This window comes from Oncorhynchus mykiss, chromosome 22 (genome assembly GCF_057628025.1).
Source record: "Oncorhynchus mykiss isolate SJ-2025 chromosome 22, ASM5762802v1, whole genome shotgun sequence".
Classification (NCBI taxonomy): Eukaryota; Metazoa; Chordata; class Actinopteri; order Salmoniformes; family Salmonidae; genus Oncorhynchus; species Oncorhynchus mykiss.
In genome coordinates, this window is record NC_143043.1 from 34,376,959 (window position 1) to 34,397,954 (window position 20,996).

At 43.7% G+C, this 20,996-nt stretch overlaps 1 protein-coding gene across 8 annotated transcripts in view; it reads left to right on the plus strand.

Annotated features, from left to right (window-relative positions):
- LOC110501702 (LIM and senescent cell antigen-like-containing domain protein 1) overlaps positions 1 to 20,996 on the plus strand; it is a 69,703-nt gene that overhangs the window by 24,956 nt on the left and 23,751 nt on the right. For 4 of the 8 annotated variants that reach the window (XM_090215893.1, XM_036959055.2, XM_090215894.1 and 1 more), the window contains exon 2: positions 20,653 to 20,812. In XM_090215893.1, coding sequence (XP_090072019.1) covers positions 20,653 to 20,812 — 160 coding nt within the window. Of the gene's footprint in view, positions 1 to 6,977; positions 7,535 to 13,812; positions 14,548 to 20,652; positions 20,813 to 20,996 lie in introns of those variants that run through there. The other 4 variants (XM_036959054.2, XM_090215892.1, XM_036959053.2 and 1 more) reach the window with 3 other exon arrangements.

Sequence of the window (20,996 nt, forward strand, 5' to 3'; positions counted from 1 at the left end):
GCCAGATTTGTGCAATATACGACTGATTGTTGTCCTATGGACAGAGTCTCCCACCTCAGCAGTAGATCTCTGCAGTTCATCCAGAGTGATCATGGGCCTCTTGGCTGCATCTCTGATCAGTCTTCTCCTTGTATGAGCTGAAAGTTTAGAGGGACGGCCAGGTCTTGGTAGATTTGCAGTGGTCTGATACTCCTTCCATTTCAATATTATCGCTTGCACAGTGCTCCTTGGGATGTTTAAAGCTTGGGAAATCTTTTTGTATCCAAATCCGGCTTTAAACTTCTTCACAACAGTATCTCGGACCTGCATGGTATGTTCCTTGTTCTTCATGATGCTCTCTGCGCTTTTAACGGACCTCTGAGACTATCACAGTGCAGGTGCATTTATACAGAGACTTGATTACACACAGGTGGATTGTATTTATCATCATTAGTCATTTAGGTCAACATTGGATCATTCAGAGATCTTCACGGAACTTCTGGAGAGAGTTTGCTGCACTGAAAGTAAAGGGGCTGAATAATTTTGCACGCCCAATTTTTCAGTTTTTGATTTGTTAAAAAGGTTTGAAATATCCAATAAATGTCGTTCCACTTCATGATTGTGTCCCACTTGTTGTTGATTCTTCACAAAAAAATACAGTTTTATATCTTTATGTTTGAAGCCTGTAATGTGGCAAAAGGTCGCAAAGTTCAAGGGGGCCGAATACTTTCGCAAGGCACTGTATATGTTTTAAAATAACATTCTTTGAACCTTTTTTGAACATTACTAAAGTTTTCTTGTGGTTTTTATGAAAAATTTCTGAACGTTCTCTGATCAATTTGACACCATGACTTTAAATAGAACCATGAGGAAACCTGTAGACAATGTTATGCTTATGTACTGTAATTCCCAAAGAAGAACGTTGGTTCTTAACATTCTCTGAAAGATTTGAGAACATTTCCAATGTCAATCCAGTTGGAGAACATTGCTAGAACATTCCTAAAATTGAAATTAAACATAGCCATGTTTGAACTTTTAGGAAACATTCTGTTGGAAAAACACGAGATGAACTGCTACAAAAAAGACCTGCTAAAGCTAAAGAACACTCCGTAATGTTCACAACTACATATACTAAAGAACACTCCGTAATGTTCACAACTACATATACTAAAGCTAAAGAACACTCTGTAATGTTCACAACTACATATACTAAAGAACACTCCGTAATGTTCACAACTACATATACTAAAGAACACTCCGTAATGTTCACAACTACATATACTAAAGAACACTCCGTAATGTTCACAACTACATATACTAAAGCTAAAGAACACTCTGTAATGTTCACAACTACATATACTAAAGAACACTCCGTAATGTTCACAACTACATATACTAAAGAACACTCCGTAATGTTCACAACTACATATACTAAAGAACACTCAGTAATGTTCACAACTACATATACTAAAGCTAAAGAACACTCTGTAATGTTCACAACTACATATACTAAAGAACACTCCGTAATGTTCACAACTACATATACTAAAGCTAAAGAACACTCCGTAATGTTCACAACTACATATACTAAAGAACACTCTGTAATGTTCACAACTACATATAATAAAGCTAAAGAACACTCTGTAATGTTCACAACTATATATACTAAAGCTAAAGAACACTCTGTAATGTTCACAACTACATATACTAAAGCTAAAGAACACTCTGTAATGTTCACAACTACATATACTAAAGAACACTCTGTAATGTTCACAACTACATATACTAAAGCTAAAGAACACTCTGTAATGTTCACAACTATATATACTAAAGAAGACTCTGTAATGTTCACAACTACATATAATAAAGCTAAAGAACACTCTGTAATGTTCACAACTATATATACTAAAGCTAAAGAACACTCTGTAATGTTCATGATTGTGTCCCACTTGTTGTTGATTCTTCACAAAAAAATACAGTTTTATATCTTTATGTTTGAAGCCTGTAATGTGGCAAAAGGTCGCAAAGTTCAAGGGGGCCGAATACTTTCGCAAGGCACTGTATATGTTTTAAAATAACATTCTTTGAACCTTTTTTGAACATTACTAAAGTTTTCTTGTGGTTTTTATGAAAAATTTCTGAACGTTCTCTGATCAATTTGACACCATGACTTTAAATAGAACCATGAGGAAACCTGTAGACAATGTTATGCTGATGTACTGTAATTCCCAAAGAAGAACGTTGGTTCTTAACATTCTCTGAAAGATTTGAGAACATTTCCAATGTCAATCCAGTTGGAGAACATTGCTAGAACATTCCTAAAATTGAAATTAAACATAGCCATGTTTGAACTTTTAGGAAACATTCTGTTGGAAAAACACGAGATGAACTGCTACAAAAAAGACCTGCTAAAGCTAAAGAACACTCCGTAATGTTCACAACTACATATACTAAAGAACACTCCGTAATGTTCACAACTACATATACTAAAGCTAAAGAACACTCTGTAATGTTCACAACTACATATACTAAAGAACACTCCGTAATGTTCACAACTACATATACTAAAGAACACTCCGTAATGTTCACAACTACATATACTAAAGAACACTCCGTAATGTTCACAACTACATATACTAAAGCTAAAGAACACTCTGTAATGTTCACAACTACATATACTAAAGAACACTCCGTAATGTTCACAACTACATATACTAAAGAACACTCCGTAATGTTCACAACTACATATACTAAAGAACACTCAGTAATGTTCACAACTACATATACTAAAGCTAAAGAACACTCTGTAATGTTCACAACTACATATACTAAAGAACACTCCGTAATGTTCACAACTACATATACTAAAGCTAAAGAACACTCCGTAATGTTCACAACTACATATACTAAAGAACACTCTGTAATGTTCACAACTACATATAATAAAGCTAAAGAACACTCTGTAATGTTCACAACTATATATACTAAAGCTAAAGAACACTCTGTAATGTTCACAACTACATATACTAAAGAACACTCTGTAATGTTCACAACTACATATAATAAAGCTAAAGAACACTCTGTAATGTTCACAACTATATATACTAAAGCTAAAGAACACTCTGTAATGTTCACAACTACATATACTAAAGCTAAAGAACACTCTGTAATGTTCACAACTACATATACTAAAGAACACTCTGTAATGTTCACAACTACATATACTAAAGCTAAAGAACACTCTGTAATGTTCACAACTATATATACTAAAGCTAAAGAACACTCTGTAATGTTCACAACTATATATACTAAAGCTAAAGAACACTCTGTAATGTTCACAACTACATATACTAAAGAACACTCTATAATGTTCACAACTACATATACCAAAGAACACTCCGTAATGTTCACAACTACATATACTAAAGAACATTCTGTAATGTTCACAACTACATATACTAAAGAACACTCTGTAATGTTCACAACTACATATACTAAAGAACACTCTATAATGTTCACAACTACATATACCAAAGAACACTCCGTAATGTTCGCAACTACATATACTAAAGAACACTCTGTAATGTTCACAACTACATATACTAAAGAACACTCTGTAATGTTCACAACTACATATACTAAAGCTAAAGAACACTCCGTAATGTTCACAACTACATATACTAAAGAACACTCTGTAATGTTCACAACTATATATACTAAAGAACACTCTGTAATGTTCACAACTACATATACTAAAGCTAAAGAACACTCTGTAATGTTCACAACTACATATACTAAAAAACACTCTGTAATGTTCACAACTATATATACTAAAGCTAAAGAACACTCCGTAATGTTCACAACTACATATACTTTGAACTCGGGAGATGTGGTCAAGAAACACTGGCATATTTTATCATCGGACCCAACTTGGCCGGCTGAATTTAAAAATCCACCACTTATTGTGTATAGGAGAGGTCGCAATTTACGCGATAAATTGGTTCATGCTAACTGCCAGCCACAAAAGAAAATCAGCCAGGCTCTTTTTCGCCCTCTACCAAATGGTAGCTATAAATGCAGAGGATGCGCACAGTGCAACAATATGATGAAGTGTGAATATTTCTGCCACCCACACACAGGAAAATGGTTCCAAATAAATTACATTATTACGTGTTCCACCACCCATGTTATTTACATTATTAAATGTCCATGTGGGCTCTGCTATGTCGGTAAAACCTCTTCTCTCAAACAGAGAATTAGTGAACATCAAAGTTCAATCAGGAGAAACGATCGCAGTACATTTTAATGACCTAAAGCATGACATGTCTACCTCTAGATTTTGGGCGTAGAGAAAGTTAAGATATCAGACAGGGGAGGTGATATCAATAATACTCTGAGTAAAAGAGAATGTTTTGGGATTTTCACCCTCCGGAGATAATTTCCTAAAGGTCTTAATCTTAATGATGAAATATGTTATGTTGTGAATTTGAACATGAATTAGGTCCCTATTTAAGATTACTCTGATGTTTTTTGTAAGATGTACCCAATGATTAATGAAAACTTGATATGTCCTCATTGTGGTTTTACAGACGTGTTTAATATGTCTTATTTACACACTTTATTCAAATATTTATGAAATACATGTTGTTATATTTGGTAGCACTTATTTGTTTTTCCTTCACCTCCAACGCCTTTCGATGCGTGGAACGGATGTGGGTGGGGCTAGGTCTTCATAAGGGTGCTAAGTTTATGAAATTCACAAAAGCTCTGACGAAGGCCGTGAGGCCGATACGTAAGCATATTAAAGATCAGTGATACTATTAAGAGCAGTGTGCGGTTTCCTTTCTCCTTCATCTTGTTCAACTGTTACCATGCACCTGCAAAAATGATTGCTCAGATGTGCGAGTGCCTTTTGAATTTAGGAAACATTCTGTTAAAGTAATGAAATACCAAGAAAATAACGTTATTTTGTCAATTTTTTTAAATGTGCTGAGAATGTTCCAAAGCCAAGCCACTATCCTGCACCGTTCCCAGAACGTTGTGGGAAGGTTATATGCAAAATAACCTTAGGACAACCACACTCTGAGTAACATGTGGTTAGCTGGGAAACTGGAAAACAGGAACAGGAAAGGGTGTTCATGTGGGATCAGAGTGGCCATCACTCTGTCACCACTTCATGGTGACAATGTAAACTCTGAACTCTTCTGGCTCTTTCTCTGACCCTGTATGTGTGTTTCTGTGTGTCTGTGTGTGTGTGTGTGTGTGTTTCCTGTGTGAGTTCAGTGTAAAGAAAACATGTGCTATAAGGGTGTGAAGTACATAGTGAGCAGAGTACATACACACCCTACACACGCTGAGTACATACATACACACCCTACACACGCTGAGTACATACATACACACACTACACACACTGAGTACACACATACACACCCTACACACGCTGAGTACACACATACACACCCTAGACACGCTGAGTAAACACATACACACACTACACACGCTGAGTACATACATACACACCCTACACACGCTGAGTACACACACTACACACACTGAGTACATACATAAACACACAACACACACTGAGTACACACATACACACACTACACACGCTGAGTACACACATACACACACTACACACACTGAGTACATACATAAACACACAACACACACTGAGTACACACATACACACCCTACACACACTGAGTACACACATACACACCCTAGACACGCTGAGTAAACACATACACACCCTACACACGCTGAGTACATACATACACACCCTACACACGCTGAGTACACACACTACACACGCTGAGTACATACATACACACACTACACACACTGAGTACATACATACACACCCTACACACGCTGAGTACACACATACACACCCTACACACGCTGAGTACATACATACACACACTACACACACTGAGTACATACATACACACACTACACACGCTGAGTACATACATACACACCCTACACACGCTGAGTACACACACTACACACACTGAGTACATACATAAACACACAACACACACTGAGTACACACATACACACACTACACACACTGAGTACACACATACATACACTACACACACTGAGTACACACAGACAGCTGTGGATGGGTTCATATTGTGGGGCTCCAAGGGGGCTGTTTGGTATTTGAGGAAATCTGAGAGGATGAGATAACGACTATTGCATTATACAATTTATGTCAATCAGTATTGTCAGTTCAGTTCAGCTCTCTTCTATCACAGAAACCCTCTCTCTCAGTCAGACGGATGCAGAGACAGACACGTTGAGAGACAATGAGAGACTCCAGAGAGATCATGAGAAACTCCCGGGAGATCAAGAGAGACTACAGGGAGATGGAGACTGGGGTACCAGGGCCGGCTCCAGGCATAGGCGACATAGGTGGTTGGTTAGGGCCTCCAGATGCTAGGGAGCCCCTGACCCACAAAATTAATATATATTAATATATTAAAACATTTTGGAACACAGTGGGGGTCTCAACTTACATAAGTAGGATAGTAGAATACACAGGGTGCAATTTCGAAATTGAGTTGCATCAAAAGTTTTCCTCATGTTATGTCAGTCACTGACAGTCACTCAATTAGCCATGTCAACTAACAAATTATAGTTAGTCTGGCCAGCTATCTAAACGTAGTAATCATGGCCAAATACCGACTGGCACGTAGGGCATGTGCCCAGGGGCCCTGACCTCCAGGGGGCCCCCATTGATTTTGTTAGCCACTTTCACTCGGATATCATTAATAAGTCTTGGCAAAATGTGTGCAATTGACGGACATTTGCTTTAAAACGGCAAAAGAGATTTGGTTGGGCAAGCTCGCATAGGGCCCTCAAAAGGCTAGGGCCGGCTATGGGGGGGACACTGACATCCTATCAGAATGGTAATGTCATTGGATAGCTTGGCAAGATGACAAGCATAAAGAGGACAAGAGAGGGGGAGGGAGCAACAGGGAGAGGGGGGAGAAAGAGAGGTAAAGACAATAGACTACTGCAGTACAACTCCCTCTTACCCTTTTTACCATTCTTCCTCCTTATCCCTCCTCCTCCCCCCTCTATCTCTACCTGCCCTGGGGCTGAGGAGGGGGGCAGAGCGAGGAGCTGATAGGTGTGTTGGATCAGAGCCACACCCCTGATAGGTTATTCCTTTGGGTGTGTGCCTGGAGGTGTGTGTTTGTCAGAGATAGAGGTTGTGTGTAATGTAGTAGCCTGCTATTCCAGGAGAGAGAGGGGAATGATCTGCTAAGGGCTTCCCAGGGGTGAGCTGACGTTCTGGGCTTGGAGAGGAGACTGGTGGGGGTCAGTGGTGGTTGTTGGCTGTCGAGCCTTGGAGTTTACTGATCACATACACGAGGAGGATTATTGTGAGTGTTTATCCACACCCTGGTGGACAGAGGGAAGGGAAGGAAGGAGGGATGAACTCTCTGCGGTTGAAGGAGTTGTCTAACTCAGACCTGTATAGACGCAGACAGGAGAGACCTGACAGCTATGGAAGCATAGCTCCTGACAGCCTCAGGTGAGAACCTTTTCTCTCTACACTGCCCCCCCCCCCCCCGCTTTGATTTCTCTCTATTTGCCCATTCTGCAGAGTAAACAGACAGCAGGTCAGAGAGTGTATTGTAGTGGGGGCTGGGTTAATGCTTGGTGAACTCTGTGTTGAAGAGATGCAGAGAACGTGGTCTGTGTGGCCTTTGTGTACTGTATAAGTGTGAAGTAAAGTGTAGAGTGTATACATATATAAAACCGTTTACCATTTTAAGAACCAAATGGAAGCAAACAGAGCAAACCAAACGGGGAGGGGCCTACCTGATTTTGTCCAATAGAAACTCTGTTTTATGTTGCAGAACATTTTCTGTTTGGAGTAAAGGGTTTCTGTTGCTCTCTTTCTCTCCCTCTCCCGCCTTCTTCCTCCTTCTCTCTCTTCATCTCCCTCTATCTCGCTTTCCCCTCCTATCTCCCTCTCTCTCCACCCCTGATCATGCAGTGATTAGACGTCTGTAATGTCAGGAATGCCGACAAATCTCTTTTTAGAGGTGACCTGAGAACAACACAATACAGCTGCAGAGACGATAGAGGGAGAGAATATCTCTCCCAAGGGACAGCCATATTATATCATATCACACAGTAGTGGTGATTGTTCACCTGCACCCATCCACAACCACCCGACTATATGTGATATTGTGTGATATTATCCAACCATAATCCGCTAATATAGAACATGTGCTGTAGCTTTTTTTGACAGAGGGTGCAGGATTTTTTTCGCCTAATTTAGATATGTTTCTGTTTATAATTTCCAACATTATGATAGGCTATTTGTTAGTCAACTATGTTTATAATTAGCCGCGCGTACAATTAGGTCCTAGCTTAGGCTTATGCAAAAATAAAAACACACACACACACACCAGCCTTCACTGCTAAACATGATGCACTGAAGTGCTTGGTCGGCAGAATTGAGCCAGTGACAGAACAGACCATAAAGTCACCTGGTCTCTGTGACATCTTTGGTTGTAGTGGTGTGTCCCTGCCATGTGATGTGACCTTCACATGACAACATGACTCATGACCACGCAGCTTGCTTCCCAGGTTGTCACACATACTCCCAAACCCTCTCCTCCTCCTCTCACTCTGCCCTCAGCAGGAAATGGAACAGTGGAGTCATGCCAGTAGGGCAGAGGGGCAGGGCAGAGGTTTTAGGGATGTTGGGAACAATGGGAAAACAGGGAGGAACTATCTTCTAATGTTTGAGATACAGTACACTTAGCACAAAGGGAATTAACATGTCTACAGAGAACACCTAGAGTATTCTTTCGTCCACTTTGCTGAGCATTGGTTTGAGGTGCACAGCCACAGGCTTTCCTCTAGTTGTTGCTAACACAGCCCTTATATTTCTCCATTACCATGACTACTGTTGACACAGTGCAGCAGGAGAAGGGGGTTTGTTTGGTTAGCATTCTCCTTAGTGCTAGCAGCCTAGCAGCCTTAGCCAGTAGGTCCAGTCTGATCTGTGTACCTAGCCCTCGCTGAAACCATAACCGCCTGAGCATTATCCAGGAAACATACTTGTCAGAACTCATTCCTCACCCTCTGGGAGGGCAAATGCACAGCTACTGTGGTGTTGGACTGTTAGATGGCTATCACAACTAAACAATGACTGGTTTTAGAAATACTTAGCCTGGAAGCTTGGAAGATTCTTGGGGAGCCAGGGTTAGCCAGGATGACCTGAGGCCCTAGGTATAGGAGGCCTGGGGAGATAATTTTTGAGCCTGTGGTTAGGTTAGTTTGAGACGGTCTGGCCTGGCGTTGCCTGGAAGAGTGTGGAAGGATATTGCAGAACCCTGCCTCTGGGCCCTGACGAAGGCGTGGAGTATTCTGGTTGAGCAATGACACTTTGCAGCTGTGCTGTTGCACCACTTTCTCACCAACAGGAAATATTGTACCATCGCCATAGTGATTTATACTGCTATTCCATCTGACTTTGTATTACCATGCCTGTTACTCTGACAACACATCTGTCAAGTAGCTAATCTAGTGCTATGTGTGTTGTTGCAGTTTGTAGTGTGTTATTGTGTGTTGTAATACAGGTCTTGGCAGTCTATGTATTTACTCTAGAACATGCACTAGACAAACTAACCCCAAAGTGACTGTTTGTAATGGCTTACCCTCCCAACAGGCCTAGCTAAGCATCTGTCTAAACAGTTATATTCATCCTATCATGTATCCACAGACAGAGTTGGATATAGCCCAGGGGAGAAACCTTTATACTGGCTCAAAGATCATTTTGTCTCTCTTCGGACACAGCAAAGTCTTCCTTTGGCATTATCAGATGTTTTTATTATCTCTGTATGGATGTCGAGTCCATCTAAAGCTGCTTTTTGTCATCATCATCATAATCATCATAACACCTAATTTTTCTCTTAGTGCAGTCTAAACTCCTCCCCCCTGGGGGCAGGGTTTCTCTCTGTACTGCAGACCCCCAGGGGGCAGGGTTTCTCTCTGTACTGCAGACCCCCAGGGGGCAGGGTTTCTTTCTGTACTTCAGACCCCCAGGGGGCAGGGTTTCTCTCTGTACTGCAGACCCCCAGGGGGCAGGGTTTCTCTCTGTACTTCAGACCCCCAGGGGGCAGGGTTTCTCTCTGTACTTCAGACCCCAGGGGGCAGGGTTTCTCTCTGTACTTCAGACCCCAGGGGGCAGAGTTTCTCTCTGTACTGCAGACCCCCAGGGGGCAGGGTTTCTCTCTGTACTGCAGACCCCCACGGGGCAGGGTTTCTCTCTGTACTGCAGACCCCCAGGGGGCAGGGTTTCTCTCTGTACTGCAGACCCCCAGGGGGCAGGGTTTCTCTCTGTACTTCAGACCCCCAAGGGGCAGGGTTTTTCTCTGTACTGCAGACCCCAGGGGGCAGGGTTTCTCTCTGTACTGCAGACCCCAGGGGGCAGGGTTTCTCTCTGTACTTCAGACCCCCAGGGGGCAGGGTTTCTCTCTGTACTTCAGACCCCCAGGGGGCAGGGTTTCTCTCTGTACTTCAGACCCCCAGGGGGCAGGGTTTCTCTCTGTACTTCAGACCCCCAGGGGGCAGGGTTTTTCTCTGTACTGCAGACTCCCAGGGGGCAGGGTTTCTCTCTGAACTTCAGACCCCCAGGGGGCAGGGTTTCTCTCTGAACTTCAGACCCCCAGGGGGCAGGGTTTCTCTCTGTACTGCAGACCCCAGGGGGCAGGGTTTCTCTCTGTACTGCAGACCCCCAGGGGGCAGGGTTTCTCTCTGTACTGCAGACCCCCAGAGGGCAGGGTTTCTCTCTGTACTGCAGACCCCCAGGGGGCAGGGTTTCTTTCTGTACTTCAGACCCCCAGGGGGCAGGGTTTCTCTCTGTACTGCAGACCCCCAGAGGGCAGGGTTTCTCTCTGTACTGCAGACCCCCAGGGGGCAGGGTTTCTTTCTGTACTTCAGACCCCCAGGGGGCAGGGTTTCTCTCTGTACTGCAGACCCCCAGGTGGCAGGGTTTCTCGCTGTACTTCAGACCCCCAGGGGGCAGGGTTTCTCTCTATACTTCAGACCCCAGGGGGCAGGGTTTCTCTCTGTACTGCAGACCCCCAGGGGGCAGGGTTTCTCTCTGTACTGCAGACCCCCAGGGGGCAGGGTTTCTCTCTGTACTGCAGACCCCCAGGGGGCAGGGTTTCTCTCTGTACTGCAGACCCCCAGGGGGCATGGTTTCTCTCTGTACTTCAGACCCCCAAGGGGCAGGGTTTTTCTCTGTACTGCAGACCCCAGGGGCAGGGTTTCTCTCTGTACTGCAGACCCCAGGGGGCAGGGTTTCTCTCTGTACTTCAGACCCCCAGGGGGCAGGGTTTCACTCTGTACTGCAGACCCCCAGTGGGCAGGGTTTCTCTCTGTACTTCAGACCCCCAGGGGGCAGGGTTTCTCTCTGTACTGCAGACCCCCAGGGGGCAGGGTTTCTCTCTGTACTGCAGACCCCCAGGGGGCAGGGTTTCTCTCTGTACTTCAGACCCCCAGGGGGCAGGGTTTCTCTCTGTACTGCAGACCCCAGGGGGCAGGGTTTCTCTCTGTACTTCAGACCCCCAGGCGGCAGGGTTTCTCTCTGTACTGCAGACCCCAGGGGGCAGGGTTTCTCTCTGTACTGCATACCCCAGGGGGCAGGGTTTCTCTCTGTACTGCAGACCCCAGGGGGCAGGGTTTCTCTCTGTACTGCAGACCCCAGGGGGCAGGGTTTTTCTCTGTTGTTGGCCCTGTCCTGAGTCCTTTTTACTGGAGGACCTTTGTCTGCATGTTGTTGGGGCTAACCCTGGCTTTAACCTGCAGGAGAGAAAGCCACATGAACAGAGACATGACCACATGAACAGAGACATGACCACATGAACAGAGACATGACCACATGGAAATGCTCCTCCTCTCCTCAGTATAATCAGTATGCTGTAATTAGGAAGGCAGTTCAGAGTGTTTCCTGTTTTAGTCCCGCCTTCCGTCCCATTGTCCTGTCAGTTAACACCAGGGATTTGTTTTCCTGTGAGGCCTTCTTTCTCCTAGTAGTTTTAATGGGAGTAATATGTGAATGTGCACCTAGCAGTAGGACACACACCAGGGACAGGAAGGAGGGAATTGCTGCCCCCCCCCCATACACACACACACACATGGGGGCTGGCGTCAGCTGCCAGCGCCTATTTTGGAAATGATACTTTCCTGGGCGTCTATTTGTGGAATGATGGAAACAGGCTGGAATAGCAGAGAGAGGAATGCCTGTGCACTCCTGGTTTATAGTCTCTGGTAGAGACTCTGTGGAGAGACACACATGTCCACAGTACTCCTCTCTAGAGAGACACACAGGCTGCCACACAGCATTGAGATTTGGAGCGGGAACACTACCCTAGCTTTAAAATAATTGGACAGAATAGGTTTTCTTCTGGATAAATAGTTTTTCTTACAAAAGATTAATATGTTCCCACTGAATCAGAGTTATTTGAACATCTCCTGTAGATTTATGCTCCTGGCCTTTTGGTGGTGTCGAAGTGTCATTTATTTATCTCTGTACTTCAGACCCCAGGAAGATGTAGGGGCGCAACTTTGTTTCTAGAAGTGTGGGGGGGGGGGGGGGGGGGGGCATATACACATATTTTTTTATATATACATTTTTTATCCAGTCGGATAAACACCCCAAACAGCCTACCCGACCGCTATAGGCATCTGCATGGTCCTAAAGCACACCGTTGCCTTGTTTTGTATCACATTCCAATGATAAAACTGGAGGGGACAAAAATGAAATTTCTGAATGTGGGGGGGACCCCCTTCCCCAGTGACAGTTGCTCCCCTGGTGTGATGGGTTTAGCCACATAAACAACTATCAGTCACTTTGATTTGTAAATGTTTGTGAAGTGTTTATTCAGTAGATTAAAAATGGCATAATATGGATGAGATTTATTTTATTTGGGGCGGCAGGTAGCCTAGTGGTTAGAGTGCTGGACTAGTAACCGAAAGGTTGCAAGATTGAATCCCTGAGCTGACAAGGTAAAAATCTGTGGTTCTGCCCCTAAACAAGGCAGTTAACCCACTGTTCCTAGGCTGTCATTGAAAATAAGAATTTGTTCTTAACTCACTTGCCTGGTTAAAAAAATATTTATGTTTTAATATTGCAGAGTGCATGTTTCATTCCTTAATCTCCCTTGAGCAAAACACTGAGTTGCTCAACTCAGCCTGTTTCTGACTCGGATCCATGTGGTGGATCTCCCTGAGCGCGCGCGCACACACACACACACACACACACACACACACACACACACACACACACACACACACACACACACACACACACACACACAGAGCTATGACTTTAGCCAAACCATCTGTTTCTCTCCTGGAAGTGAGAAATCACAACATATCTCCATGAGTGATAATGTAGAAGTGTGTGTCAGTGGGGGCTGCTGAGGGGAGGACGGCTCATAATAATGGCTGGAATGGAGTCAATGGAGTGGTATCAATCACATTAAAGATGTGGTTTCCATGTGGTTAATACGATTCCATTGACTGCATTCCAGACATTATTATGAGCCGTCCTCCCCTCAGCAGCCCCCACTGGTGTGTGTGTTTGTGTCCAGTGGCACAGTAACCTCTGTCCGTTAGATGGGCCAGTTGCAAAGTCAAAATGTATAATATTGCAAAAATGACCTTTTTGTCCTTAACTGAAGGTTAGGGTTAGGCATTAGGGTTAGCATTGTGGTTAAGGTTTAAAATGTGGTTTTATGATTTTGTGGCTGTGCTAGCTAGTGACCACTCTGCAGAGCTGCCTCCAGGGCAAAATTCATTACCATAAATGCCAACCTGCATGTGAGAGAGAGAGTTGAGGGAGGGTGAAATGGAACGAGAGAGTATGAGCATAGGAGATAAAAAGAGAGAGAGAGGGAGGATGAAATGGAACGAGAGAGTATGAGCAAGGGAGATAAAAAGAGAGAGATGGAGTGTGAAATGGAACGAGAGAGAATGAGCAAGGGAGATAAAAAGAGAGAGAGGGAGTGTGAAATGGAACGAGAGAGTATGAGCAAGGGAGATAAAAAGAGAGAGAGGAAGGGTGAAATGGAACGAGAGAGTATGAGCAAGGGAGATAAAAAGAGAGAGAGAGGGAGGGAGGTAAATCAGGGATCTGTGTGAAGTCAGGGCAGTCAGACAGTCTTCTTCTCTGTCTCAGTGCTGCTCATACCATCACTTTCTAGACTACTCCTACTTTTTGGATTGGACTGTTTGGGAAAGAGCCTGTATTTGGATAGGGCCGGGGAAGGGTGTGTTGGACTAGGAGCTTATACTAACTAGTATTTGGACGTGTACTATGGAGGTACAGGTTCAAAGTCAGCCACAGCCCCCCACCATCCTGGAGAATGGGGAGGCCCAGGACCCTGAACCACACCCTGCGGAGTTCAACGGTCATCGTCATGCCAACGGTGGGGAGGCAGAGCTGCCCGTCTCCAAGTCTCAGAGGAGACGCAGCGATGTCAAAGTCTACAAGGAGTTCTGTGACTTCTATGCACGCTTGTAAGTCCTGGAGCCATGATACACACACACTGGGGGAGAAGGTGTGTGTGACAGGATTGTGTGGATTGTTGGTGTGGATCTCTGAAATCACCTGTGTGATCCATGGCTAAAGATCTGTATAACTTGTAACTTGTACATTATTTGGGGGATTAAACCCACTCAGTTGATTAAGGGTTTAGAGTTTTCACATTGGACTGTGGTTGATCTTTGTTTGTATTGTTTGCTGTTTGGGGTTTTAGGCTGGGTTTCTGTACAGCACTTTGTGACATCTGCTGATCTAAAAAGGGCTTTATAAATACATTTGATTGATTGATAAATGCTTATTGGAAATTTGAAGAATTTGAAGAATTCTGGTATTGGAAACAGTTTGATTATTGGGAACAATTCTGGTATTAGGAACAGTTTGATGATTAGGAACAATTTGATGATCTGAACTCTATAGAGTTATTTGACATGAATAGACTATTGGCTGTTTTCTGCTACAGTGCATGCTGTCGAGGTGTGGTAGTAGACTGTGGCTCAGAGACCCTGGACTATTTTAGTGTGGGGGAAGTGTATTATGCAAAGTGAAATATGCTGGCAGGCATGAGAACTCTGTGCCATGAAGGGATCTATGGGATGAGGGCAGGCTAAATATATGTGAGCTTATGTTGTGGCCCTGTGGATAGTTAGAATGAATGTTACTCATATTATGGGGGTCATTGGGGGTAATGTTATCAGCATTATCAGTATAGTCACTGAAAATATGTCACATTTGAAGTCTCTAGTCTCAAGGAAAATGTCTGGAATGCTAATCATTAGCAAGGCAATAAGGAGAGTCACACAGTTTGAGACTTTGACTTATTCAGAGAGGTTAAGTCCGATCCTTAGATGCCTCAGGTACTCTAGCACAGACCATACAGTCTGTGTCAGTCGCTCAGATATGTGATGACAACCTGGTCCTTTTATAGACATAAGCACTAGAGACAACACAGGGAGGGTCAGAAGATCAAAACCCTGTGCAACTTGATGATACATCTGTCTCTCCCTCCCTCTCCCTCCCTCCCCCTCTCTGTCTCTCCCTCCCTCCTTCTCTCTGTCTCTCCCTCCCTCTCTCTGTCTCTCCCGCCCTCCTTCTCTCTGTCTCTCCCTCCCTCCTTCTCTCTGTCTCCCCCTTCCCTCTCTCTGTCTCTCCCTCCCTCCCTCTCTCCCTCCCTCTCTGTCTCTCTCCCTCCCTCTCTGTCTCTCTGCCTCTCTCTCTCACTCTCTCTGCCTCTCTGTCTCTCCCTCCCTCTCTCTGTCTCTCCCTCCCTCTCTCTGTCTCTCCCTCCCTCTCTCTTTACCTGTGAAACAAACTCACTAAGTTAGTATTATGAACAGTGTTGGGGGAAACGACCAATCACCTCACACTGGAAGAAGTTAAGCAACACTAAAGCTACCCTTAACAAAAAAAAATAGTTTACTGAAAAAAGCTACTTTCATGGAAGTTCACTACATCCAAACTACTTTGTGAAAAAAAGTCATATCTAAATCTGAAATGTCATAGACAACAAACTGCAAAAACAGATCACTCTGGAGTCAGATGTGTAATTTTGCCTATTAAACACAAAAACGGTTTCAAGTGTGAATTGTGCAGGTTTGATGTCAAAAAAGAGTTCTTGCCTACTTCACCCATATTTTATTAAAATGTTTGCTAAAAAAATAGTATGTAGTTCCAGTAGTTAGCTACACCACTACATGGTAAAAAAAAGTAATTAACTACTGAAAACACTACCAAGATTTGAATATAGTTCAACTACCACCAAGCTACATCAAAATGTAATTAAATGACTAGTTGAACTACATGTAGTTAACTACTCCCCAACACTGATCATGAAGTATTTACCAACCAGCTCAGCACCTCCTTCATAGTCTTTCTGTCTTCCTGTCTCTGGGGGGAAATGCTTGAGGCTTGTGTCATTTCCTACTAGCAGAGCCAGAAAAGGGCTTCTGAATTCTTCCTTTTGTCTGATGTCACACCAAGGCCCTGACAATATGGCCCCTATATGTTCATACATTACATCAGACAGTGTGATGATAGCTGTAGAATATCTTGATGGAACCTCTGCATTGATTCCACATCTTGTGCCAATACGTTCTATGTGCTCTGGAATGTAGTGAGTTACTGTAAATCAGATCAAATCAAACTTTATTTGTCACATACGCCGAATACAACAGGTGTAGACCTGACCGTGAAATGCTTACTTTACAAGCCCCTAACAAACAATGCAGTTCAAGAAAGAGTTAAGAAAATATTTACCAAATAAACTAAAGTAAAAAATTATAAAAATAAACACGATAAAATAACAATAACGAGGCTATTTACAGGAGGTACCGATACCGAGTCAATGTGCGAGGTAATTTGTAGGTAGGGGTAAAGTGACTGCATAGATAATAAACAGCGAGTAGCAGCAGTGTAAAAACAAAATATTTACTATATAAACTAAAGTTAAAAAAAATCTAATCTAAATGTAACACAAGAACATAACAATAATGAGGCTATATACCTGGGGTACCGGTACCGAGTCAATGTGTAGGGGTACAGGTTAGATGAGGTCATTTGTAAAGTGACTATGGATAGATAATAAACAGTGAATAGCAGCAGTGTAAAAACAGAGAGGGGGGGTCAATGTAACTAGTCCTGGGAGCCATTTGATTAATTGTTCAGCAGTCTTATGGCTTGGGGGTAGAAGCTGTTAAGGAGCCTTTTGGTCCTAGACGTGGTGCTCTGGTACCACTTGCCGTGAGGTAGCAGAGAGAACAGTTTATGACTTGGGTGACTGGAGTCTTTGACATCTTTTTGGGGCTTTCCTCTGACACTGCCTAGTATAAAGGTCCTGGGTGGCAGGAAGCTTGGCCCCATTGATGCAACTGGTCAGGATGCTCTTGATGGTGCAGCTGTAGAACTTTTTGAGGATCTGGGGACCCGTGCCAAATCTTTTCAGTCTCCTGAGGGAGAAAAGGTGTTGTCGTGCCCTCTTCATGACTGTACTGGTGTGTTTGGACCATGATAGTTCGTTGGTGGTCTGTAGTGTGGATCCTGCTCTAGGATGTACAGCTACTAGGCTGTATGATGAGAGGGAGGAAGGTTACAGTAGATAGACACCTCACCCTTTCCCCCATTCTTCTGTCTATCTATCTGAGAGGTGTGTGTGTGTGTGTGTGTGTGTGTGTGTGTGTGTGTGTGTGTGTGTGTGTGTGTGTGTGTGTGTGTGTGTGTGTGTGTGTGTGTGTGTGTGTGTGTGTGTGTGTGTGTGTGTGTGTGTGTGTGTGCGAGCGTGCGTGCGTGCGTGCGTGTTTGTCTCCTGGGCACACATTCTGACCTTTGAAAAAAGCAGCCCGTTTCACTCCCTTCTCCACCTCCTCCCTCTTTTTCTCTCTCTTCATTACATCAGGTCTGACTAATAAACAACACACTGTTTGGAGAGACCGCTCCCTTACTGTCACTGAAAAAAACATTGGTATCCATTGACATGAATGTGGGCTTGAGTTTGTGTGGGACAGGGAGTAGCAGTCCTCCCTGTAGCTCTGAGATTGGATCGAGAGATGCCCTTATTTGAACTAATTTTCTCTCCTCTCCTCCTTGCACACACATACTGTACACACAAAGTGTCTCTCACATACCCGTCACTATGGCTGCAAGTTGTCATTAAACCGCGTATAAACCTCATGTTCCTGGTTCAGGAACACCAGGTTCATAAGGGGGAGACGCAGGCTAGAGCTGTCGCTTTCAAGGAGCAGGAAAATAATCCCGCTATGCCCTCAGACGAACCATCAATCAGACAAAGTGTCAATACAGGACTAAGATTGAATCCTACTACACCTGCTCTGACACAATTAGTATGTTAGTACAGTGCCTTGCGAAAGTATTCGGCCCCCTTGAACTTTGCGACCTTTTGCCACATTTCAGGCTTCAAACATAAAGATATAAAACTGTATTTTTTTGTGAAGAATCAACAACAAGTGGGACACAATCATGAAGTGGAACGACATTTATTGGATATTTCAAACCTTTTTAACAAATCAAAAACTGAAAAATTGGGCGTGCAAAATTATTCAGCCCCTTTACTTTCAGTGCAGCAAACTCTCTCCTGAAGTTCAGTGAGGATCTCTGAATGATCCAATGTTGACCTAAATGACTAATGACGATAAATACAATCCACCTGTGTGTAATCAAGTCTCCGTATAAATGCACCTGCAATGTGATAGTCTCAGAGGTCCGTTAAAAGCGCAGAGAGCATCATGAAGAACAAGGAACACACCAGGCAGGTCCGAGATACTGTTGTGAAGAAGTTTAAAGCCGGATTTGGATACAAAAAGATTTCCCAAGCTTTAAACATCCCAAGGAGCACTGTGCAAGCGATAATATTGAAATGGAAGGAGTATCAGACCACTGCAAATCTACCAAGACCTGGCCGTCCCTCTAAACTTTCAGCTCATACAAGGAGAAGACTGATCAGAGATGCAGCCAAGAGGCCCATGATCACTCTGGATGAACTGCAGAGATCTACAGCTGAGGTGGGAGACTCTGTCCATAGGACAACAATCAGTCGTATATTGCACAAATCTGGCCTTTATGGAAGAGTGGCAAGAAGAAAGCCATTTCTTAAAGATATCCATAAAAAGTGTTGTTTGGCAACAATGCAAAACGTTATGTTTGGCGTAAAAGCAACACAGCTCATCACTCTGAACACACCATCCCCACTGTCAAACATGGTGGTGGCAGCATCATGGTTTGGGCCTGCTTTTCTTCAGCAGGGACAGGGAAGATGGTTAAAATGGATGGGAAGATGGATGGAGCCAAATACAGGACCATTCTGGAAGAAAACCTGATGGAGTCTGCAAAAGACCTGAGACTGGGACGGAGATTTGTCTTCCAACAAGACAATGATCCAAAACATAAAGCAAAATCTACAATGGAATGGTTCAAAAATAAACATATCCAGGTGTTAGAATGGCCAAGTCAAAGTCCAGACCTGAATCCAATCGAGAATCTGTGGAAAGAACTGAAAACTGCTGTTCACAAATGCTCTCCATCCAACCTCACTGAGCTCGAGCTGTTTTGCAAGGAGGAATGGGAAAAAATTTCAGTCTCTCGATGTGCAAAACTGATAGAGACATACCCCAAGCGACTTACAGCTGTAATCGCAGCAAAAGATGGCTCTACAAAGTATTAACTTAAGGGGGCTGAATAATTTTGCACGCCCAATTTTTCAGTTTTTGATTTGTTAAAAAAGTTTGAAATATCCAATAAATGTCGTTCCACTTCATGATTGTGTCCCACTTGTTGTTGATTCTTCACAAAAAAATACAGTTTTATCTTTGTTTGAAGCCTGAAATGTGGCAAAAGGTCGCAAAGTTCAAGGGCGCCGAATACTTTCGCAAGGCACTGTATGTCAGTCAGTATGTGTTAATCCAGGACAGATGGGATAGTGCTTCTCCCATGAAAACAAAACATTTAGATTTTCCAGATTCTGTGTCTGTAGCTATGATAGGCCGGGTTGGACCAAAGCCCACACTAGAAGGTTTAGTGTGAGCTGGTCTGAGAATCCTTGTGTGTGTACATGCCTGTATGTGTATGAGGGAATGTGTCAGCTCTCTTCACTCATTTACCCACCCTGATCTCCAAACCCTGAATACAACCTCCAGCTGGATGTGTTGTGTAAAGAGAGACACTATTACTTCTATGCGTTGGGTGATAAATGTGCTTCAGCCGTGGTGTGGCTTGCCAATAGGGTTCTACACTGTGTTCATTGTGACGTTACTCACTCTATGACCGGTTCTTTCCCTTGTTTTGAAAAAATAAAAAGAAGACTGAATGTAAACTCGTCTTCCTTCTCTCCTCTCTCTCCCCTCTCTCCCCTCTCTCTCCCCTCTCTCTCTCCTCTCTCTCCCCTCTCTCTCCCCTCTCTCTCCCCTCTCTCTCTCCTCTCTCTCCCCTCTCTCTCCCCTCTCTCCCCTCTCTCCCCTCTCTCTCCCCTCTCTCTCTCCCCTCTCTCCCCTCTCTCTCTCCCCTCTCTCTCCCCTCTCTCTCTCCTCTCTCTCCCCTCTCTCTCTCCTCTCTCTCCCCTCTCTCTCCCCTCTCAGCAACATGGCCAGTGCCCTGGCCAATGCGATTTGTGAGCGCTGTAAGAGTGGCTTTGCCCCGGCGGAGAAGATCGTCAACAGCAACGGGGAGCTGTACCATGAGGGATGCTTCGTCTGTGCTCAGTGCTTCCAACAATTCCCTGAGGGTCTCTTCTATGAGGTGACGTTCACTTACTGTACCCCTCTTACCATCAGACACGCTCTCCTCTCTCTACCAATTCCATTCAATGGGCTTTATTGGCATGGTAAACATATGTTTACATTGCCAAAGCAAACGGAATAGACAACAAACAAAAGGGAAACAAACAATACAAATATTAGTAAACATTTCACTCACAAAAGTT